The 26379-nt window shown below is 27.3% G+C and overlaps 1 protein-coding gene and 1 long non-coding RNA gene across 7 annotated transcripts in view; one reads left to right on the top strand and one right to left on the bottom strand.

Moving 5' to 3' along the window:
* The window catches only part of LOC122497701 (sodium/potassium-transporting ATPase subunit alpha), a 102257-nt gene that overhangs the window by 37730 nt on the left and 38148 nt on the right, over positions 1-26379 (top strand). For 4 of the 6 annotated variants that reach the window (XM_043604967.1, XM_043604966.1, XM_043604968.1 and 1 more), the window contains exon 2: positions 23751-23831. The exons of the other annotated variants lie outside the window; for them this stretch is intronic. In XM_043604967.1, coding sequence (XP_043460902.1) covers positions 23751-23831 — 81 coding nt within the window. The remainder of the gene's footprint in view (positions 1-23750; positions 23832-26379) is intronic. 6 annotated transcript variants of the gene reach the window in all.
* On the bottom strand, positions 53-26372 carry LOC122497703. Its single transcript, XR_006301157.1, has 3 exons — positions 25400-26372; positions 24938-25111; positions 53-571 (listed from the first exon to the last, which is right to left on the bottom strand). It is a non-coding gene; the product is annotated as an uncharacterized LOC122497703 (long non-coding RNA).

Below are 26379 nucleotides of genomic sequence, written 5' to 3'. Positions count from 1 at the left end.
AATAATATGTTAACATTATTTGATTTGAAATACTTTATAATGAGATAATTTTTACATTTATTTTCATTAGTAGAACCATGTAATTTTGTCAGTAATTCTTCTTGAGAAATTTAGGTTTATTTGTTTGTTTCATTATCGTCTTTGAAATTTACACAAATGTTAAAATACTTATATTGCATTTTTATAAGACTTAAAAATCGTGAAATAAAACATGAAAGACTACAGTTATGGGAGTAATTAATTGGAATTTAATGGAATAAAGTTTTAATACCCAAAGGTTTAAAAGTCAACATTTTAAATAGGTTTATAAATTGAATATAAAATTTTAATGGTTTAAAAATTTATTTATAATATTTTTGCACTTACCTGCTCGTTTAAATTATGGTAATGGAATAGTCAAATAGAGAAGAGTTGTACCAGTTCGTGAACTGACACTGACGATAGTATCCAAGGACGTTACGTCAATTGAAAAGGTCGATCCTTTTAAGAGAGGCCCTTATATCGATGTTTTACCAATCATCCACCTTTTTTTCTTTAATATCATTTAAAAGCTCTGTAGTTAAAGTTGTCTCTAAAAATCATTAAATAATTTGTTATCAAAATATAATTTCATTATAAACGTTTCTTTTATCAGTATACTATTGCAAATATTGTATAATTATTGTATGGAGACTAGCAAACATTAAGTTATCATTATTTTTTATTATTATTTTTTCTATTTGAGCATAGTTCTTAGTGAAAGAACATATATAATATACGAGTATTGATAACGTGGAAAATTCTTTCTGTTATTCTTTTTCTTTCGAAAGTATTTATCATTTGTTATCATTACGTTTATTGTAACTCATACAGATAGGTAATTTTCGTTCGTTTAATAAAAAAATTAACCTGACAATTTTTCTTTCTTTTTATCTCAGCTTTAAAAAAGTTATATTATATGACACACATAAAAGATATAATAATGTTTTAAATTAATTTATACAAAATTTTATCTTAAAAGTACGTATCATTTAAAAGTCTCATTTCATTAAAATCAGTATATGTCGCTATTTACTTGTTGATAAATACTTCCTGAAAGAAAATGATTATTTTTTTCTTACGTGGAAGATATTGACGCATTCTAAGTGAATTTTCACTAATTCAGATTTAGAGAGCGTGTATATATGCATCTACAATAGAAGCTTCTTCAGAATGGATTTTTCTATTATCTTTTTGCACTATCGGCAAAAGTGTAATTTCAATTGTCAAACATCTATTTGTATAATTAAAATTTGATAAATATTTAAGCACATTATTCAATGAACAGAGTCAGTAAATTGCATAGGAAATTCTTTAATTTCATTAGCCTGTTAATATATAATTGTGAATGGGGTGCAAAAAATATTGTCAATACGTTGAAACGTGTTGTTGTATTAGAGAAGAAATCGTCTCAAGTAGTAAAGTAGATGGACAAAGGTTTTAAAGTGAATTAACAAGGAAAAAAGTATAGCGTTAAAGGTATAGGGTCGTGTAATAGAGATAGACAATATACCAGACTAGATGGCACCACGGGCATGCCTGTTCTGGCGCACTTATCGATCGTAACCTATTTATAATTCATCTGACATTTCGATTCCTACGATAAAGCTTCCATTCCTGTCTCGATAATGTTTTTCTTCTAAATGACATCTATACGATTTCAAAATCGATTATTTTTATCGAACCTCTAATATGTATTTTATTTTACAAACATTTAAATCTATTTCAAACTTCCCGATTCTTTTAATCGTTGAAATTTCACTGCCTTATTTATTTAAAAAAATTCCTTTTACTTCACTATTTTTTATTATAAGTGCAACATATCCAGGAATAGTGAATATATTTTTAATTTGAGCGAAGACAGACGTATTTTTCTCTTTTGAAAATTTGATAGTGAACATTTTTTTTATCATGGCTAAACATTTTTTTGTAGTCAGATCGGGAGGACCTGAAACCTAGAAGCAATGCCGGCCATTTTGCCTATATGCAATTTACTTAGACAATGAACTATGTTTTTAAACCTATTATTAAAATTTATTTTTCTTTTAATTGAATAAAAATCGAAATACAGTCATCAAAGTTCATGTTCCAGAATGAAAAATCCGTGATGGGTCAAACAAAATATCATTTTTTCATTTCAAAAACACGTAGTTAAGTGGAGAGGCTCTTTTACTATAATGAAATCCGATTTTATTTATTTAAGCTATTTTCATTTTGTATCATATTTATGATATTTATACTTACATTACTATCACTACTATACTTTATTTAACACTAAATATATATAAATAATTATTGGTTTTATTTCAAAATATATGAATGCTTTACTACAACGATTTTATAATTTCTATAGAAAGTTTGCTATTTTTATAATGTATAATGCGTTATGTGTTGCAAGGGAGAGAAATTAAGTCTTTTGTTTAAAGTAACTTCTTGTAAAAAGTGAAAACTAGCATTATAATTGTATTTATTTTTTACAAGAGTCCATCTAATCAAATGAAGAATTTTCTCTCCGACGACAGTTGCCAGTGCCAGAAACAATATATAATACAAAAAAAAGTTTTTCATAACTTATTTGTTTTTCTCAATTCTATATTAACATAAGAAAAAAGAAGAACTGAAATAACTATTATAATGATTACAATTCTTTACTAAAAACCACCATTTTTTTTTACGTAAGTTGTACTTAAGAAAAACTTTATCATGACATTTTGGCACTATTATACAGTTTTATCCAAAAAGAATACATAAATCGGATGTTGTTGAGAAAAAATGTTTATTAATAATTCTAAATATTGTACTTGGAAAAAATTTACAAAATTGAATCAAGTTATTTAGTTAAATAAAAATAGGTTTTTTTCGAGGGGGTGTTTACTGGTATAAATAGTGTACCATTGACTATACTGTTATTACAACATTATTACAATATTTACCAAATATTTCTGCTTATTACGACTTATTACAAGGTATTTTAGGGTATTACGATGACGTATTAAGGCATTATTACTCGATATTACACGAGTATTACAAGAAGAGTGTAATCATTGACTACCTGAGTAAATACCCTCCCGGTTTTTTTATTAACTTGGAAATTTCAGGAAGAAATTGCAAATAACTGTAAAATTAATATTTCTTTTGTCCATGATGGAAACAATAATAGTATATTTACCATAATTTTCTCCTTAATTTTCTAATTAGACAAAAAAAAAATTTTATGACCAGATTTATTCGAATTTGAGTTTATTATTTCCCGTGTAGAAATTTAACCGTGGCCCAAATCGGGGCCAGATCTTTTGATCATTGTGTAGGCCATAACATGGCAATTTCTACACGGGTTTTAGTTAGTATTGTCTATAAAAATATAGGTGGAAAAATATTTAAATACTGTTTAAACTTTTTTTTTATAATACAGGATTTAAATAAGTTGTGTTTAAATAAATACAAATTAAAATTTTTTTATTTTGTTAAGAAAGCATTGTGTTTATAGTGCAAATTTGTAACTCTTTTTATTCTAACACAGACATGGAGAAAAATGAATGGTGATGACGACTTTTATTTTATTTGTAATAAATAAACAGTTTTGTTAATTTTCAACAAGGCGCTACTGTCGTTTTCCAATTTAAATTTCTTACTAAACTCTTTACTCCGTGAAATAAACTCATTATTTATAAAATAATGTGCTACTATTTGCAACTATTATGAACATTTTTTGACACTTTCGATACAATTTTTAATTTCGGAATTTAATGATAGGCGCGTTTGTTAAGTATTATTGTAATGAAATTCAATTGTGTTTTTTCTTGTTATATGAACATTATGGCGTGCTATAAAGAGACCGAACGGCCATGAGAAATCCATAATAAAAGTGGTCTCGATTTAGCCATATTTAATTCCTCCTTAGGGTATGTTACTACATGATGTACATATAAATTTTCTAATTGTAAAACTTTTAAGCCATGTAATTTAAAATAAAACACTATTTTTGAAAATTATATAATATTAAATATAAATAAAAGCAAATTTCAATATTTTTAAATTTAACTTTACGTATCTCTTAGCGTGTGTAAAATCACTAATATACTCTGACCCTACACAGTTTTCAGTAATATATTGATTGGTTTTATTTATATTATAGAATATTTACAAAGGTTGCAAATTTTAGAAATTCTCTGTCAGCATACAAATTCTCAATAAAGATTATAGTTCAAATTTTTAATCTGGGTTGGAGTATTTTTCTTTTGTCTTTTTGGAGTATTTTTTTACAAATACATAATTTCTTCTTTAAAAGAAATCCATCTATTACTGTGCGGATGTCAAAGTCGATGCGATTTTTATATAGAGCTTCAATGAAAACTCGAATCAATTTAGACACCCCCTTAATAATTCGTAATCAAACTATTAAAATATAGTTGGCAGACAATCAAAATATTAAATTTTGAGTATTCCTAAAAAAAATTTATTCTTGGTCTCCTGTATAGTCTACACTGCAAAAATAGGTGTCTTTTTTGATATCTTAAGATAAGATGTAAGTTGGAAAAATGGTATCTTAAATCTTAAAATAAGATGTTTTCTAAAGTATCTTATACTGGATATCTAAGATACTTTATACGTTTTAGCAGTGATGAAGATATTTCTTCCATATTAGAAAAGTAAGTTACTTCGGCAAGTTTTTTAAACTATCTTAAATTAATATATATATTAAAAGATGTATTTTGTTGTTGACCAGAATAAATTGTAGTGAAAAATGTAGAATAGTGTTTGTTTTTGCTGGTCTTTATTTAAAGAATTTCAATTTTCGAGCTTTCGTCTTTCCGAAGAAATATGCTGAAATTGTGTACGAAGATACTTTTAACATCTTAAATTAAGATATTTCAAATAACTAAAAAGTATCTACCAAAACATCTTAAATTAAGATACTTCTTTTTGCAGTATATTCCACCTGTATTATTCTATAAAGGAGAACTTCACTGAGTATAAAAATCATTTTTCCATTTTTCTCCATGAACACTATTCTTGTAATAATTGTGTAACAGCGTGTAATACTCTTTGAGAGTTGTTTCTCATGGTATATAGTAATCTAATTAATTAATTTCTCCAATTTTTTTTTGAATTAAGGCACATTTTATCTGTTAAATAGAATTAGCTCTGTGAATCTCTCAGAAATCTTATATTCTATACATCCCATTAACAAGTTAATTTTCTTAAACGCATGTTTAAGAAATCGTTAAATTTATATAGCTTTGAGCATTCTTTAATGATTTGAATCTATAACAATAAGATTTGAAACTTATTAATATTTATTTTACACTTGCGTAATTACATTAAAAGATATAAAATTGGTTTTTGGCATATATTTATAATACTATGATTTCAATTATTTTTTTATTTGATGAACTCTCTCAAGGACGTTCTGTTCTCTAAAACCCTTGTCTGCATACATCACAGTCTCTTTGTGATCACTGATTTCGTATTCTACATTAAATTTGAAAACACTATTCAAGCTGCACATTTTACACAAATAGAGCGATGAAATATGGAAAATGTCGTAATTTAAAAATTAGTCTGCATAGGTATAGATATATACGTAATGTTGCAATTAGATAATAGCGTAATAATTGCAAACTTAGAAAACATTTTAGAACTGCTGTAATTTTATGGATCATTAAATTGTCATATGCAAAAGTCGCAAATGTAAATTTTTAATTTTTCCATTTGCTTTTTAACATTGATAATTTTTTCGATGGTTCCATAAAAATTCAATTGTTATTAGTAAATAATCGATCTGTTAATTCTTAATTAGGGGTAAACATTGAAGTAGAATAGAAGCGAGAGAAAAAGAAATACGTCTGCTTTGATTGTCACGTTGAAAGACTTCCGTTTATGACTTGGGGTGTTTGTAGGTCTTCGGATGAGCGTTCGTTTTCCCCTGTCGTCACCGGTCATTGGCCCATGTGGCTTGCATTCCACCCTGATCATATACATATATATTATGAACCTTTCTTAGGGTCTCTTGAGCTTATGCTAAACTTCTTAAAACCCCCACCCCCCTTTTTTTCCTTTCTTCTTTTAAATAAATTTTCATTTACAAAATTCGAGTCGGGCTGTTTTTTCGATCCGAATCCAGTTGGGTTTGATAATTCTGGATGTGTCGAGTACTCGATCATTTTGGAGTTTTCGAATTTAATTGAGTATTCGGAATTTCCGAAAAAAAATTTTCGGGGTAATAAAATTAATATCAAATGATTTTAAGCCCTTGCGTGTGGATGACGTGTATACACGTCATGGACATTATAGGTAAACGACTTGATGTATCCTTCCAAAGTTTGGTACTAAGGGGTATTTTGGGTCGCTGAATACGAATTTGAAGTCAGATTTAATAGTATATTAAGCAACAAGAGGAGAAACGCAGCCATTTCTTTACGGTGATTTTTGTGACACGAGTGGAGGTCGAGGGCGCCGTAGGCGCCCCGAGACCGGAACGAGTGTCACAAAAATCATCGTAAAGAAATTGGCTGCCTTTATTCTCGTGTTACTTACGATATTTTTTATTCCTAATGCACAAAAGCGGCGATTTCAGATAGCAGACGACAGGGAGTAAAAGTCATTCACTTGTTCGATTTGTATGAAAATGGCGGCCGATTTCTCCCTTGGGCAAGAAAAATGCATGTGAACAGCTAATTTTCTTGCCCTTGGGAGAACACGGCCGCCAATTTCATACGGTCGAAGAAATGAATGACTTTCCTCCCTGTCGGCTGCTATCAGAAAGCGCCGTTTTTGTGCATGTGGGATAAAAAAAATTTTAAGTTTTTAATCCAATATGGTCGCCAAAAATTTTGAAAATTTTATCTTTCAGTAAACCGGATCCCACCTTGGGTGGGTTCTTTCTTCCTACCTAATTATAATAACAAACAAACATTAAACATACAATTATTGATCTTACAATTGTTTAAACAAATAATTGTTGCTATTTGCTAACTCCTGACACAAAGCACTTAGAAGCTCGCAATTTTCTCTAATTTTGCAGTTAACTAAGCTAATAACCTGAAGATATTTTATAAATTTAACAATTCAGCAATTGTCGTCATTTACCAACTCTGTACACAAAGAATCTTACAACTTGCAGTTTTTTTTTTAGTTTTGCAATTTACCTAGCTAATTGTAATTTGTAAGTAGGTATTATTGCAAAATTGGAAGCAAATTGCAAGGTTCTACGTGCATTGTTTAAAAGTAAGTAAATAATAACAATAATTTGTTATTATTTGTTAAATCTCTTCTCGCACATTATAAAAGTATACAGAAAAATCGTTAACCTGTCCTCTATTCATAAAAAGTATATATTTAATAAAAAATATGAGCTTCTACTGTCATACACGTTGTTTCTTGAAAAAAGAAATCATTAAACTCACAAATTTGCTTAAAATTTGTTAATTATAGGTTTCTGGGGTCCTCTATATCTGAAATTAGTTTTAAAAAATTGTAAATGACGAATCCAAAATGGTGGACGAAATTATTAAAAAATAATCAGATTTTCATGTTTTTTGACGTTTAAGGGTTTTCTGGTTTGCTGATTACGAATTTGAAATAATTTTTAAAAAATTTTAAATAGAAAATCCAATGTGGTGGATAGATTTTTAAAAAATCGAATCTTTTTGCATAATACTTGTTATTTGGGCGTTTTTAACAAACATTTTTTAAACTTTCATCCGCCGTATTGAATCCGCCATTTGGAATTTTTTAAATCCGACTTCAGAATCATAATCAGCGACCCCAAAAACCCTTGGATATCCAATGCTGTAGAGATCTATTAACTTTTTTTAAATTTTGTCCACCATATTGGATCCGACATTTTGAATTTTGCAAAACTAATATCATATTCGTAATCAGCGACCCTAAAAACTCCCAGATACCGATTGATGTAAAAATCCAACTGTATGAAAAATCGATGCATTTAGAAATATTTTCTTGGGGTTAAACTCATACGTATAGGGGGGTTAACGATGTGTATAAATGAGTATCGCAAGGTTTTTTCTATTATGTATTTGATCAATACACAAGACAATAAAATTAATTTCAAGAATAATTTAACTTTTACATCACAACAATCAAATCCATAGCAATGTTAAATTCGCTAGTTTAAACTTTGAAAATCTGACTCCATAGATTTGTCCAGGAGTCATGTTTGAAAACTTGTTCGAAAAAATATAGTTGCCTAATAATAATTTCGACTACTCGAAGTTTTAATAATCGAATTAATATTAATAGTCGAATAACCTTTTCGAAAAAAGGTGCGAGCTCGAAATTATTCTCGATAAAGTTTCGAGTTTTTTACACACCTCTAATAATAATAATTTTTATAGATGGCACAAAACGAAAAATAATATTTTTAAGTGCATATCTTAATTAAAAATGATTCAGATCAGCTTGTAACATAAAGAAGTATTTATCACCGAATGATAAATTCACTTCCTTCAATAAAGAAGTAAAGTTTCTTTATTAGATATAATGTAATTAAAAAGGTTCTGTTAAAATCAAGGTATTTTAAACTTGAACAAGTATAATAAAAATTAAATATTTTTATTTGACCCTTTCAGAACACATGTGGTCATCCTGATTGCAAGTTTTTTTGTAAAACAAAATTTTGCTTTTGAAAGGTGCTCTTTATTAATTTTCTTAATTTTTAATAATTTTTCTATTATTTTTAATGTGTACTTAATTAATTTGTCCATATTTCAAGAAATTTTAATAATTTTTTTCAGCTGAATCGGACAATTTTTTTTTAAATGTCATATGACAAAAGTTGTTGAGGGGTTAAATGAACCCTTCTGTTTTTTGTAATTGAAAAAATAGGTGTATTCCCGAAGGGTTTAATTAATGTTGTAATAAATTTATAATGAAAACAGAAAAAGTTTGAAACTTTCTTTTCAAGGGTTTATTATTATAGTATTCAAAAATCTCTAATCAACTAGATTAATTGATAATAGAATAAAGTGGATATTTTCAATTTTCTTTTACAACGAATTGCACTGTTTAGTAAAGTAAAATAAAATTTTCTTTTATTATTAAAAATTTATTAAATGAAAAAAATAGTTTAGCAAAAAGAGTTTGTGAAATACAATTCTTTCATGTAAAAAGATATGTTTTAAGAGAAAATTTTTATGAAAGATTTGACCAAGCCATTGACATTAACTGCATAAAATGAGAGAATAATTTTCATGACTCGACTCATCAAAATGAGATACCTGAATGTTGAGATCGAAAAAGCAAGTTGTGTCCACAAATAGGTGCACTCAATGCTTTGTAGGTGGACTTTCAGGGACAAACAACTTTAAATAGCCCAATATCCAAGTTTAATCGCGGAACCTTATTCTTGTAGGTGACGCTATCTATTCAAAATTATAAGCGTTCAGGCTTTTGATTTTATAAACGTGGAATAGATTAAAATTAAATTTATCAACATTACGCTCAATTACAATTGTGTGTAATGGAATAGATTGAATATTTATTCAATTCATCTCGAGCACAGTGAAATTAGAAAATGTCGCCGTGCATGGTTATCTTATCTTTGGAAGATTGTTCCTTGGATTAAAAAACGACACTAGTTGGTTACGAAAGTGATTTATTGACGATATGATTGTCATTGATATGATGAGCCTGCTTCGAGTCAGTGATAGAGAAGAGAGCAGTCAGCCAGCCTAACTTAAACGGCTGATCTCTCCCTCTTGACCCAATTCGTATAACATCGGGCCACGCATTTGACGTCACAACTTCTACGCGTAGTACACGAGTACGTAACACGGAACGGACTAGGGTGCGTACAAGGCCAGTCTGCAGCAGTTGCTGCCTCTGCCGGAAGGAACTGATACGTAACAGTTAGGAACTGTACAAAGTAGGGCGTGAATTTGTCCAACAAATCCAGATGAACTTGTACTGTCAAGTTATTCTCACAGAATCCACCTTAGCAAGGTCAAAATCAATTACAGGCGCTAACTACTTTCAGCTGGATAAAACTTATAATTCAGCCACAAGTTCTTCCATTCAGTCGACCATTCATGTCGACCTTGACATTTTTCCCTCTCAAATCAGTTTCTTGTTCACTTGTAATTGTGGCATATGATGTGAAAAATTTCACAAGATTCCAATTGGGGGACTTGGAGAGACCGTCCATTTAAGGAAGAGAACTGTTTCGAGTGTTGAAATACTTTTGTAATGCTTGTCAATTGATATGTAACAATAATAGGCAACGTTGGCTGGCAATTACATGTAACGTTTTCCTCACTTTAATTGCAATAATGTCCTTCATCGATGAATTCCGTATGCACCTGTAGTGCACTTGCAATAATCGACTCAATTCATTGAGGTTTTGAATCACACCTTCACTTATTTCAACCTTCACCACGCCTTAGAGATGATTGACGACCTCAGGCTCTGGTTCAATGTCTGGGATAAACAGAACCATTTAGAATGTCCGGTACTTTTTAATCAATTATCAAAAACACTCTTGCCTCTGATTATTCTTGAGTTTGAAAAATTCATCTTCAATAACTCGCGATAAATACAGATTCATGTCAATAATTCATAGAAAGTCATTCTGTTAGAATAATATTAACTATTATTTATATTATTATCGTACCTATAAATTGTCCCTAAATTTTTTGCTTTACTACAAAAATGGAAATGCAATAAAGTAATTATTGTAATTAGAAAATTCTCAATGTAATATCCAATTTCTAGTTAATTTAACGCAATAGTACATATTAAACTACATTGGAATTTATAAAAGTTTTCATTTAAAAAATTTATATTTATAAATATACTTCAAAAAAATGTATTTATCGTGTGTTTGCTTCTTAAAGTTAATATTTTTTTTTATAAAAGAGACTTCATTTTACAAGATTTTTTAATCAAACATTTATGCCTAACAATAATTTTTAAAAAAACAATCACGATTAAAATATTAATTAAATGGTTATGGAATTATTAATTAAGGAAATGTTTAACTAATTTTCTCTATCTTACTATTTGGTTGAATAAGAACTTATGGACAAAAATCCTACGTACCAGCTGTTTATATTTGCAAAAAATTGAAACAAAAATTGTTGTTTATATCTTCATTTAGAAATGAATTAAAAGAATTTGTTAATTCTGAAAAGCGTAAACTTTTAATTGGTAAGGTTGAGGGTAATTTAATCGCTTCGTTTAGTAAAATGGTTTCAAAGCTTATATAAATTAAGTAATATAATACAACATGCCAAGAGGTCGATTCATTTTAAATCCAGTACAATTGTAACTTAACTAAATTTTAAAAAAGTGTATTATCGAAAAAGTTTAAAACACCAGTTCATTTATTTTTTAAGGTGTGAAGTAACCAAGAAACTAATATTTCAGTTTGTAAAAAATTATTAGTTTTTGTAATAGATTCAACAAGAAGGATCTCTAAAAATAAATATAACACATTCAATGAAAAACAAAAACTGATAGTTTTAGGAAATAGAATTGACTAACTTTTATTTTTGTCTTGCGTAATTAATATTTTTTTCTTTTTACATTTCATACTTCTTGTTCACATTCATTTCATTTTCTTTTTGCTTCTATATTTACAAGACACCTTGCTGTTGACAAATTATTTTAAATTTCCGAAAAACGCAGACTAAAGAAATAATCTTTTAATTTTACGATAATGTAAATAAATTTGACGGAGAATAGAAAATATCTTTTAACTTACATGAAATGTCTTGTGTTAAATTAAAAATGATTTATTTCGAGAATTTCGTTTATTACGTAAAGAGACAAAACTTTCTGACAAATTTTTATTTCATAATGTTCGTTATTCAGAGTCATAATTTTTTCAAATTCTTGTATAGTATATTAATATGCTCGTTACTGCAATTCCGTTTAGTTCATACATTGATACTGATACGCATTACAGTTTTAACTACAATGTAATACAGCAAGATCCATCAGAAGTGGGAATATAAAGTTAAAGCGATGACACTTTTTGGATTAATTATATAGAGCTGGAAAAGGCACTTTTCCTAGTCTGCATTTCCTAGTGGTTTTTCCCCCAAAAATTAACAACTAAGGATAAAAATATGCAGGTGAAAAAATAATTTACTTATTGCAATAAAAAAATTATGAAAATATGTGAAAAAAGTTTCTTTGCAATTTATCTAATACTGATTTAATACGGGTCGGGTAAGAATTAAATCTGAATCGTACTCAATGTACGATTCTTTTTTTCTTTTACAATTCTAATTTATGTTCGATTGGTTTATTATTTGCAGAATGTTTCTAGTATATAAATAGCCGATAATGTCTAAAACCGACCCAAAGTTTATTTGTTAGAATTAATTATAAATTTATTGCATGTTAAGCTCATCAATGCTACACTGCAATTCAAGAATTTTTTCCTAATAAATCATGAAACTTTTTAAGAAATAATATTTATTACCTAAAAGTACATAAATAAGGCTTTAATTTAAAAAAAAAAAATATATTTTTTTATCAAAAACTTTCTCAGATATGAGCCATTGAAGTGATGCCTTCGGAAAAAAACATGAATTCCGGTGACAAGCAATCCGCAAGTATATAGTTCGTCTGGAATGCAAAAATAAAATTGATTTACATTTATTATAAGATTATCTAGTTTTTAATCAAAGGATTTAAAAAAATACATATTTCACAAAATGGCGACCTGTCAAAGTCAAGAGTATGATTTTGGTTAAATAATAAAGGTCGATTTTCAGCTGTAGGAAAAAAATTTTGCATAAAAAAAGAAATCCTTTGATTAAGAACTAGATAATCTTATAATAAATGTAAATCAATTTTATTTTTGCATTTCAGACAAACTATACTTGCGGAATGCTAGTTTATGGAATTCATGTTTTTTTCCGAAAGCATCACTTCAAAATGGCTCATATAATAGAATTTGTAAGGTGTGTGACGGAGAGTTAAAAAAGTTTCATGATTTATTAGGAAAAATGACTATTGGGTAAAAAACCATTGGAAAATGCAGATTTACAAAATTTGTCCCTATACCTTTGCTGATTACAGCGCGCAATACAACATTTCAAAAAATGTAAAAACAAAATTAAAAAAGGAAATTAAGAAAAATATTTCATGGCGCCGAAGATAATAACTCAAAAACACCATTAAATCTGTTAAATATTTTTAAAGGTAATTTACTTTTTAAATACCTAATGTTTTTTTTACACTTAGAGACTTTATTTAAGAAATTAATATTTTAAAGTATAATAAGAAATTCATGTTGTTTAATCGAAATATAAATTTAAATTTGATATTTAATATTGGGATTTTCACTATTATAATATACCCAGTTTCTGACAACATAACACATACAAAAATTATAGAGAATTTGAAAGTTTTAAATTATATAAAAATTAAAACTACTTGGATACTTAAAGCCACCGACAATTAATGTAGGACTAAATGCTTCTTCTTTATTCTGCATTTTTAACACAGATGATAGCCATCGTGGCATGTTTAATAATATTTCTTCGTAGTTGCATTGTAATCGGTAAGAGCCTTTTTCATCTTTAATGATAATCCAAAAAGTAGAACCATTTTAACACTGTTCAAAATTTTATTATGAGAATCTACAATTGTTTTGTCTTTACAAAACAAGGATTTTCATAAATTGATAACGTTTGAGGTAGTACGAAAGTTAACATTTTTGAAAAATGTAGCACGTAATATTAAGGTAAAATTAAAATATCCACTTGATGGTAATGCTACCGGAAAGTTACCGTAATATTAAAGTAACATTAATAATGTTCAACATATACAGGGTTGCCACACAACCTGGAAAACCTGGAAATCTCAGGGAATTTTATAAACCTTGAAAAAAACCTGGAAAAGTCAGGAAATTTTGAACGGAATCATGGAAAATTATTGTTTTCTAATTGTGCTTATTCTTGAAATATAATTTTAATTAAATATTTCAAAATTAATTAAATTTTAAAATAGTTGTGTTTAAAATTTTCATAAATAGATAAACTTCAAAAGGTTGTAATTTGAAATTTTGTAAAATTTCAATCTTGAATGAATGAATTAAATAATAAAAATTTCACAGGAATTCTATTATTTACAAAATCTTTATAAATTTCTTCGCAATAATTCAATTATTTTCCATAAATAATCAATTTTTTTAAAGAGATTCAACTATTTTCATAAATAATAAAACTCATCGCAAAGTTTCAATTATTTTTAATACAAATTTCTCGAAAAATGTAAGTATTCTTAAAAATTTTATTAAAATTCATCAAAGAAATTCAATTTCTTGAAAGAATTAAATTATTTTCAAAAATTTTAATGAAATTCTTTTTAAAAATTTAATTTTTTTTCAAAATAATTTTAATAAAATTCTACGTAGAAATTTAATTAATTTCAATAAATTATCATAATTATATTTACTATTTCAATAAAATTTCACAAAAGAATTCAATTGTTTAAAAATAAATTTAAAAAAAATTCGTCTCAAGAATTCAATTATTTTCAAAATTAATAAAAATCTTCGTAGAAATTTAATTATGGTCGAAAGTTTAAAAAAATTCTCTCCAAAATTTCAATTATCTTTATAAATAATAAAAATTTTAATAAAATTCTTGGCAAAATTTCAATTATTTTCAAAAACTTTTCTCAAATCAATCAAATTTTTTACAAAGACTCAATTATTTTTAATACAATTTTAATCTAATTTCTCGAAAATTAAAATTATTCGTCAAAAGATTTTTAATTACCAATTTAAAAATTTTTTGATAAAATTCTTTATGAGAGTTCAATTTTAAAAAACATTCAATTTTTCAATAAATTATTTATTTTTGTATTTAAATAATTGAATTCTCGTAAAATTTTCTAATAAAAATGTATTTAAATATGAATTCCAGTTAAAATTTTAGATAATAATTGAATTTTTTTAAACTCTCTAAATTTGAATTGGTAAAAATGTTTTCTAATTTGAATTAGTGACTGACTTTTTGCTTTTGAATTAGCAGATTTTACTAATAAATAGTCGTTTCTACTAATTTAATAGTAAAATTTACTAATTCAAAAGCAAAAAGTCAGTGACTAATTCCAATAAATTAGTAAACATTTTTACTGATTCAAATTTAGAGAGAAAGTATTATAGCTCAATTTTTAGAAATAATTGAATTTTGAATATTTGATTGAAGAATTTCCGAATATTCGATGAAATTTCGTAAACTTGAATTGTAATCAAAGGGATTTGAAAATTTTCAAAGAAATTTTTCAAAAATTATGAAAAATAATAAATTTAAAGAAGAATCTTAGTTAAAAATTCTGGAATACAATAATTGAATTGAAGTGATGAAAGTAATTTTGAATAAGTTACAGTAACAATATTATTATAATAAAATAATGATTTATTATTTATTTATTTTTATTATTATAATAAAATAATGATTTTATCAGTCGATCAATTTTAATTATTATAAAACATGAAGATATTGATTGCTCAGAGTCGAAGAGTCGAAGTTGTCGATTGCTTCATGTTTTATAACAATTTTTTATAAGTTGCTAAATTTCAAAAAGGTTTGAATTTCTATCTTTTGAAGGATTTTAATTCCTATGAAAAAAAAATTAAATATTTATTTAAAAAAGAAATATAACAGTGCGGAATACAGTATTATATGAAAGTTCCATGTATTTGTAAAAATTTATTGGAATTATTTAATTTTGTAAAATATAAATTTAGTTTTAAAAACCTGGAAAAATTTCGTTTTTAACCTGGAAAACCTGGAAAAGTCAGGGAATTTCAAATGAGCAAAAGCGTTGCAACCCTGAATATATAATGATATTCCAGTGATATTACATAATTATAAAAGAATTGAAATAAAGTGTATAATCTAATATGAGAAAGCAAGACAAATTTCACTTGTTTAATCATTAGATATATATTTTATTTTACACTGAATGTATTTATAACAATATATATAATTATATCTTTATTTATGGTTGTCATTTGAGAATTACTTCTTTGAGTGACAGTGATACTCGTTATCAAAGATTACAATAAAGAAATTTTTTTTATACTTTTCTACACTAATAGCCAGTCTTTTTTTTGTTGTTTTCTGAAATGTTCTTATTATGAAAGAGATTCTTCATTGAATTATCTGAAAAGTTAGCTATCTATAAGTATGTTTGCTGTATTTGATATACTTTTTTAAAATTTCTAAATCATATAATTGGATGATTTATGAGAAAGTGTTTGGTGATGATGATGCTTTCTTTCCCAATTGATGACAACATTGATGACATGTCGGAAATGCCCTTGTGTAGTAAATGTAAGAAGTAGGATAGAATTTCATGGCTTTTGAATGTATTGTACTCTATCTCTGATGAAGTCGAGAAAGAGAAAAGTGAAGAATGGTGAAGAATGGTGAAGATGAAGTAAAAATAAAAGAGCATTGCCTGAATGCACCTCGACACGGTTAGCAACCAACAAGAGGGTCTAGAACTCGGAAAAGTAACCGCAACGGTGTTGGCGCCGTGGGGGCCAAGATGGTTTATTCGTTTGGGTGAAAATGCACCTCACGAATGCAAAAATGGCCAAGTGTTGGTGTTCCAAGAGGGAGAGTACATGGCCTGGTTGGGTATTGATCCACAATGGTGATGTCAAGGCGGGTGTAGGTGGGTGGTAGATTTCAAGTCGCATGCGCTCTTTGAACGAAGCTGACATTCGTTGTGATCGACCCGCAACAAATACCACTTTCGACTACTACATTGTGCTAGCGAGTGGTACGGTGCCACTTAATGGAAAACAACTTTCTTGCAACTCAAAAGTTGTTCTTTTATGGACAAGTCAACCTTGGTCACATTTCTTAATCCTTGAATCGAGTTAAATATTTTGCACTTGATTATCTCATAGTTGATAATCGCCTTCATCCCTTCAAGATTCTTTGGGGGCTTAATGCGGTTGAAACGTATTAGGGATATTCGACTGATATCTCATCTCAGTAGGACATTGCTAAATCTAGGAATTGTCGACTTTTTTCCGTTATTTATTTATTTCAATTGCAAATAAATTACTTTTTCGAACATAAAGAGCTTGCGAAACATGATGTTTCATTATTTCCATGTTGGTTTTGAGTCAATTTCAAAAATTGAAATCTTCTTCCTGACTGAAACTGCAGAAGAGTATTAATTATTTAGAATAAAGGCACAGTTCACGATATGTACTCGATTTGAAAAATTGATAAAACACTCGATGGATTATTGTCCATTTAAATTCTCATAAAAAGTCAAAATGTATTATGCGTATAATATGTATGCTTTAGAGAAATCAAATTGTTTCTAATCTTGCATTATTAATAAGTAATAATTCGAGCATTGCATTATAATTTTGTGAAGCATGTTACAGCTTCCATGTTTTTCCATTCGTAATTGAAAACTTTAACACTTTGCATTCTCTTTAGGATGCAAGTTAAAGAGGCATTTCAAAAACTTGTTATTGATTGCCTGTCTGCTTGCTTTAAAAAGGCAGACAAATAGATTTACTTTCAATTCAAAGTCACTTAACTAAAATGAAATTTAACGCAATTTATCGTTAAGCATTTATGATTAGTAATGTTAATTGTATTATATTTTTTAATATATTCTATTCATATAAGATATTATAAATTTTTAGGGTGGTAGATGTTTACATACTTTTTGGTAAATTAAATATGAAAAAAATTGAAAAAATTAAGGCCTTTTTCTGATGATTTTTAGATAAGAGGCATTTCACGTCAGAAATATCACGATTTGCAAAGGGTCTGCCGATTTTCGCAAAACTTCGATGGGATTATAGTTCTATATAAGAGACTTCTTTCCCCAAATTTTTTCAAAAAAAGTTCAAAATTGTTGAAGATACGCCATTTTGAATTTTAATATTAATTTTATAAAATTTTGAATATCTCGGAATATTGTTTATAGATTTTTATGAAATTTACACATTTTTTAGGTAAAAGTATGTACTTTAAAATGCAAATAAAGTTATTAAAAAAAATTAATTTTTAAATAAAAAATTTTTTAAACAATTTTTTGTTTATTTACTCCTCTCTGAGAAAAATGTTATTAACATATTTGGATTCCTTATGAATTCACCTTTAATATCTCCGGAACCAGTTGAGTCTCCGTCAATTTTTTTTAATGAAATTAAAGGTGAATTCATAAGGAATCCAAATATGTTAATAACATTTTTCTCAAAGAGGAGTAAATAAACAAAAAATTGCTTAAAAAATTTATTTTTGATTTTTTTATTTAAAAATTAATTTTTTTTATTAACTTTATTTGCATTTTAAAGTACATACTTTTACCTAAAAAATGTGTAAATTTAATAAAAATCCATAAACAATATTCCGAGATATTCAAAATTTTATAAAATTAATATTAAAATTCAAAATGGCGTATCTTCAACAATTTTGAAAAAATTTGGGGGAACTAAGTCTCTTATATATAGAACTATAATCTCACGAAGTTTTGCGAAAATCGACAGACCCTTTGCAAATTGTGATATTTCTGACGTGAAATGCCTCTATAACTAAAGTCGATGTTATTTAACCTTTTATAAAAATTTAGAAAATGAGTTTTCTCAAAAAAGACTGTTTAACGTGCTAGTAAGACTGAGATAGAACCAATGAGATACGCTTCGCGAGACAGAACTTGGTGAGATTATTGTTTAGAGATTTATTAATTTAATTTAGAGAATGTTTTTGACAATTTATTTCCTCCTTCTAGACACGCCTAAACCAGAGAGATGTTATTTGAGGCACGATATCGAAAATGTGGCTAGACTACTTATTTGTGCAATCGATCAAAACGCTCACTGTAACACCTCGTGTAAGAACAATGAGTTACTCCAACTAATTATTGACGTGTACTTGTAGTCAATACAGCAAAAGTGCAACTGTATTCGGAGCACAAAGTAGGGAGAGTGGGTTTGAAAGTGACGATTTTGAGAAATTTAAATAAATTACAGTATAATTAGAGCTATTCTTTTGAGTTCATTTAATATTTCGTGTGAAATTTAATCCCGTTTTTGAATTCTAGGCTTCCTCATAAAAGCTTTTCTCATGAAACTGTTGAAAAACTGAAAATTAAAATACAGAAAAATGTTTTGTGCTGTCAATTATTGATTAAAATTTTAACTTTCACAACTTCATTTTCCTATACTCAAAGTGTACTCTGTTGTCAGAGAAACAGCACGTAAAACAAATACCTGCAAACACCCTAACTTCAACGGGGTTTCACATTTCCGTTTCCTGGTCATAAAACTCTCAACACTTACAACTTGCATATATACAAAATATGAATCACTAACTATTTCAATTTTTTAAAATAAATAATATTACTTTTAATTTCCTTTAATGAATTTTTAAAAGTAATGAAGATTAAAAAAAATATAAATTTTTGACATCCATGTTCATAATAAAATAAAACAAAAGGAATAATGAAATAATGAAGCAAAAAGAATTATTACAGAAATGTATGCACATGCAATAATCTGTTGACTCAGCACAACACCTTTGCCTTTGAAAAATAATTCAGTTCTTATAATCTGAATAAAATGTTCTTTTAAATTGAACATATTATATTCATCAAAAAAAATTTTGGAACTATATTTTGAAAAAAAATTATACGTTATGAATTACACCAATTCTATTATTTCTAATAATCGTGGAAACACAGGAAAACCTGAGTGAAAACAATTATTCTTTAATTGTAATTAATAGCAAGATTTATTCCATATATTGTATTATAAAATCGTGGAGTATTACACGGAAAGACATTTTATTTGAAAATTTAATAAACAGATTATTAAACCTGAGCTATTCGATGTTTGCTACAAAATATTAATTAGTGTCAATAGCAAATTGCCACAACAAAAAGAAGAGAATATATTTTGATTTACTTGAAGTTTGTTGTTTACTTGTTTTGATAAGCATCAGCAAAATTGATTCCAAGTTTTTTTTCGTGAAATTAATGAAGTTTATTTCGATCATGATGATGGTGTTGAAAAATGACTTTAACAATTTGGTTTTATGTAGGTACCTGATTAGATGTGGAAATTTGTCCATTTCCTAGATTTTCTGAACTGCTCTTAACATCGCAGATATTATTGGTATTGTAGGAAATAATCAGGATGTCCTGTCGAAATCGTTTGTTGTGTGAATCGTAAAATTAAAAAATTAAGCTTGACGTTCATATTTCCGGTGAGAATGGACAAAGTGGTTACAATTATGAAGGTAGTGATTCATCGCGAGACATCTCCAATGATTTGACAAAAGCGGTCTAGCTGTTACTAGTTTGAGTCAATCTTCCATGACGTAAGAGAATTACAAGGTAAATTAATGCGTGTCGAGAATTTTATTACATTTCATATCACAAATTGACTTACAAAAGCGTGGGCAGGTATAAAGGTCACAGAAAAGAGGGTTATCGTCAAATGAGCAGACATGCAAAATTTTCGAGAACGATCTTTGTCGCGGGAGGAAAATACCGTACTGTACGTTAATATTTAAACGCTAATTTTTCCAATATAAAAAGCAAGTCTTTGCATCGCAGGATTGGTAAAAACATTATTTAATTATTTCAATGTTTTCCTCTACAAGATTTTTAAACTTTATAATCACTGTTTGTTCAATATTAATTCACAATTTTTTTGAGGATAAATCTAAGGTGTGAACGGAGTCAGCTTCGCTCTAGAGAAAACTCTAAAACTGAATCAGTGAAATTTGACTCATTTTCGCCGAAAATCAGTGTAAAAGGTGTAAAAGGTTTAAAACTTTCTCTACTGTGTAGTATTTTTATATTATTTTATATTGCAGCAAAACTCTTTCGTCGCATCATTACGGTTTTCGAAATAAAATTTAAATGTAATTTTGTTATTGTCGATGATAGCTCAACATTGAAATCTCCAAAAATCTTACAAACCCAGTAAAAAAATAGTTAGAAAAAAGCGAAAATAATTAGGGGTAATGGTAAATAAATTTCATATTTCCTTTTCGTAATCTGTTTTTTACACTTCTTAATACCAGTTAGGTAGCAGTGAGCGGCTCAAGTTCTTGTCACTGCTGTCCGACTGGTATTATCCCTTGCGACCGCGCGCTCATCTCCTTATTTTGTGGTATAGAAAGATTTTAAAGTAAAATTATAAATCTAATTAAATTAAAATTTTTAAAAGCCTGAAAAATTGACACCATAAACTATTGAATTGTTGCGATACAATATTTTGTTGCAGTTAGTGGTCCCAATTTGAGGACCTCCGAAAAAATGTGTACAAAATGTTTAAAAATAGACTGTTTATTTTTGAAAATACTCAGTAAATTATAAAAAATAAAAAATGTATTATTTAATTTTACTAAAAAGTATTAATTCGGTGTTTTAAGAATTCTATTTAGAAGCAAATTGTATTTCTGTTTAATAAAAATTCTTAATAATTAAATTTAATTTATTTCTAAGTTCTTCACTTTTTAACTTATCATAAATTATAATTCGTTTATATATATATAAATATCTAAGAAAATTGTAATTTGAAGTGATGAAAATTTGAATACACTATAATTTTTGAAATAAATCTTTTCTGTTAAATATTTATTTGAAATAATATATTTCGAAAGACTGATAATTTTATCATATGATTCTTATGAGATAATCAGGCATCCCATTTTCATGTTGGTTAATAAAATAATGTTAATTTTAGTTATAGATGTTATAAAACAGGTCATTCAGAAATAATGTAAAATTATTAATTATTTGAAAGTTTAAAAAAATTAGATGAGCTTAATTAAATAATAATTTCTTTATTCAATTATGATAGTTATCTGTGATTTGTGTTATTACGTGCTTTCATGTCTCGTGTTTACAAATTGAATTTGTTTTGTTCGTAGTCATTAAAAATGTATTATGAATATAAACTCACGGGCAAGAAAAAAGTACTTGATTCATAAGAAAGTAAAAGTTGAATTACATTACAAAGTAAAATTTAACAGTTTATGAATTGCAAGAAAAGTTTGTTTTTTGCATGATTTTTTCAATCGTAAGTTAATATCTAAGGTTAATGGCCCAAGGGCGCACTTACTTATGTCATCGCTCCCACGAGATTAATTATTCGCTCATAGACACAATCTCAATTGTTATACTTTCCAAGACTAAACTATAGTTCAGTCTTCCGTAAAAGAACAATGAGCTCTGATGCATCTATACTTATTTTATTTCTATTTCAGTTATTTTTTTTATTTTACTTTGACTTTCTTTCAATTTTAATGTGTTAATTATAGAATAATATAATTACAATTACTTAAATAATTATTCTGAATAAGATAAATATATTGGTGTTAAATGAAAATATTATTAATATACAAAACAAAAGTTTTAATACAAACTCATTTTTAAGAATGAAAATTAAAAGTTTTAAAAGGCGACAATTCACTGTCTGTTGCTATGTAACCTTGTGAATTAAAAGTGTATAGACTGTCTAACACGAGACTTTTTATATTTTGAGAACGGGTTGTTCCACCTTTAGGTTAATTTTACCTTTCAGTAAAATCGATATATTCTAGGGAAGACCTGCCATGAGCTATAGAATACATACATATTATGTTACAACTGGCAAGTAAACCATTTCCGAATAATTCTAAAAATAACTTATAGAAGTTCATTAAAAATACATTAAAGGGTTTGAATTATTTTTTTTCCAAGAATTACATTTTTATTATAAATAATATCCAATCATTTCAATTAAAGTTTCATAAACATTAATGTTTATTGATTATGTAGATTCTATAATCTTTAAATCTTTATAATTATTCACATTATCTTCTTTACTTTTTTTTTTATTAAACTTGTACTTTTTTCACGAATTCAACAAATTTTTGTTGATAATTGCATATAACTTTCGGGCTTTTAAGTATTGTATCGAATAATTACCTTTTTTTTTTAATTTAACAGAATTGTTAATAACATTTTCCTATAATTTGAGATTATTTACAAGGAAAACTTATTTGAGTTCTGCCTGGATAATAATATGTAATTTTCGTAATTATTGTAAAAGGCAGTGTATTTTTTAAAGGGGAGGAAAACTGGGGGGTTCCAACCCTCAGACGAACCTTTACAAGAGTGTGTCAAAACGTGTGCGCTTCTGCTATTCTCTAAATTATATTATATCTATTTTGTCAGAGGTTCTCATTTTTATTCATATATCCTGCTTGCTCTCTAATATTATTTCTTTGAAAAAAAGTTTATGAATAAAAGAAAAGCAGTTTGATAAAAAGCAAATTGTCTGTTGATGTGATGCAATAGATTACAATCAAAGAGCTTTAAAAAGAGGACAAAATAATGAAAGAAAACAAGGAAATTCCCTTTAAACTTATCGAACGAAAATTCAAGAAAACTTATTATTTCGAAATGTCAATACTTGTTATTAGGCTTTGTTATTTGTATTTAAAAGTTAAATTTTACAATAATAATTGGTTTTTTAAATGTTATTTTTATAGAGTGAAAAATTATTTACGTCATGAGTATTTATGAGAAATTTCTTAGTTTATTGTTGTGCAAGTGGGTCAAACGTACGCCCTCAGGGTGAATAAACTGCGTTCCCTCTTCCCTTGTTACTTTATGTATCGGCCATTATAATTTATGTATCGTATATTTTATCTCATATATTTTGATTGTTTACTGTATATTTTTTTATAATTATTTTGATACACTTTTTTCAGCATGGCCGCTCAGATTCATACAGGGTCGCCACTTTACCAAACATTCGCGATGACAACAAAAGTGCAGATGGAATGTACAAGGTATAATTTGTACGTTAACGAGGCTAAAATCCGTCAAGGATTAAGGTTTTCGTTTTTCTAACGGTGATGGGCTTTCTTCTTTTCACTTCTCTCTCTCTGTCTCTTTTTCTCCTCTCTTCTTTGAAAAAATGTAATATTTTCTTAAATGAATTATCTGATTTGGGATCTTTTGCTTATGTGGCTCTTCTGCGACATTTCGTTTCGAAAAGTTCAACGTTATTTTTATTTATTGATTAAAAGGGAAATAATTTCATCTTTCCTAATACTTGCCTTATAAAATAACACTTATTAAATTTATAAGTTGACTCAATTTTTACTAATAAAATAACGAATTCCTGAGGGTGATTCTTCGAATATTTTACTTTTTTTACATAAAATGAATTTTATCATTTTGTTTAGAATCACTTCTTCTGTTTGATATTAAAGATCTTTTACAGATCAACATAATTATGTTTTAACGTTTTCAATTTCGCAAATATTTTTTCTCAGCTTAAAAATAGAAATACTTTGGGAGAATCACCCATAAATCACTTTACGTCTATAGCTGCTGTTGTAAGACTAATTAATTTACTAATTATAATAAGTTATTATTTAAGTTGTTTTTTAATGCATAAAAAAGAAATTCATTTAAAATTTGGTGTAATAAATTTATATTTTCCCTGTTAACATAAATGACATGCGCATAATAATTATGTAACAATTCGATGCAAATGTCAGCTTATGTACGTGTAACCTGTTACTGGTATATAATGGTCCTATAACGGTTATGTTCCAGTAAGAGTTTAGCTGATGTTTCTATATAATTGTCATGTGCACGTTATTTGTGGTAACTGGGTTGTTTGGCTATTTATTTTTCAGTTTTTTGATTCTTGTAAATGAATTAAGTTTTTATGAGTATTTTATAAAGATTAAGTAGATCAGCACTTGTGCTCCGTACTTTCGTGCAATTTTATTGCATTACTTTCAATTACTTATTCCATTCAATTTATTGTTAACTCGCGAAAAGTTGTGTTATTTCGTGAAGTATATAAATGGATTTAAAGGAACTTTCACGATTGACTCAACTAACATGCAGCAGGCAAAATCGATAGTTTCTGAAAATTTACCATAAATTCAGTTGCATCTGACTTCTTCACATTTTTCTATTCCAATATTGTAGGCTAGTTTCTTCGTATTTAAAAAGCAGAATTTTCCAACACTATTTTTCTTGAAAATAGATTAAATTTTAGGACTTTGTTCACTTTAGTGAAGAATGCTTCACATTACATACTTTTTACTCTCTAAATTTAAATAAGTAGATTTCAATTAATTGATAGTCAAAATATATTTTTTCAATTGATAGCTTAAATTCTATAATTAAATTAAATTAAATATTTTTCTTTCAAGACTTTAATAATGCAATTAATTATAGAAATTTTCTTTAAAATTGCGTTTAAAATGATTAAGTTAACACATATTGAAAGTGAATTTTTGATTAAACACATATTTTCAATTTATTTTTGTCAATTTTTGTATAATTTCATTTTTTATACACTATTTATTAATACTTAAAATAAGTTTAAATTTACTTTTGATTTCGTTGCATATGAAATGAACTACACTGCTAAAATTGGAAGAATTTGGCGCTGCTAGAAAAGTTTACTTTTAATAATTACTAATTAAATTAACGAAAATTCTACTAATTTAGATTAAAAGAGTGCAAAGTAATTCAACAAGAGTTATTCGTTTACACCTCGAAATTCTAAAAGAATATTGAAATGTTAACCGACACAAAAACTGTTGGAGACTTGACTATACCGAACTGTCAATCGCAAGACTGAAGATGAAAACACGAAAGACGCGGTTCGTTTGACTCGTTCTAATTAAAGAGTTAATAAGGGCAACTTGTTAATATTGAACAACTACCATCATTGGTCACTGCTGCTGACTAACTTCTAAAGAATTTAAAAACACTTCACGCCTGTTTTCATAGTGGATGTTCTTTTTAATGTGAAGAAATTACATTTAATCGTCTTTTTTCTTGAAATGTACGACAAACATTGCCTGATAAGGTTGTAAATTATTTTACAGATGTAAGGCTGCAATATTTACGAATGAAGAAAAAAGCGTTTCACTTACTTGTAGTAAGTACACTGTAAAAAGAAGTCATCTTATTTCAAGATACTATAGTAGTCACTTCTAAGTTGTTTCGAGAAAGTTATCAAAAGCTTCTTAAAATCCTTAAAATGCATTCATCTTCACTACAGTGAATTTTAAGAAGCTTCTTTTTGCAGTGTGATTCAGCTTAAACAAATTTCTAAAAGCGAAAAATATTTTTAAATAAATTATTGCCTGACACATATTACATTGAAAAATCGATGTTATTTCGATAACATACTTTTTCTGGATTTTATGAATCATTGAATTATTTATAGGCAAAAATAACATCGTAAAACTTAAATATGATGAAAAATTGTTTTAATCTATTGAAAATAATTCATGAAACATCTATACCCTCACTTTTCAGAATTTAATTATTCCGTTTGTTCATTGTTTGTCTTCTGTTCAT

The sequence above is a fragment of the Leptopilina heterotoma genome, unplaced genomic scaffold (genome assembly GCF_015476425.1).
Source record: "Leptopilina heterotoma isolate Lh14 unplaced genomic scaffold, ASM1547642v1 Lhet_135, whole genome shotgun sequence".
Lineage (NCBI taxonomy): Eukaryota > Metazoa > Arthropoda > Insecta > Hymenoptera > Figitidae > Leptopilina > Leptopilina heterotoma.
This window is presented reverse-complemented; position numbering and strand designations above follow the sequence as displayed.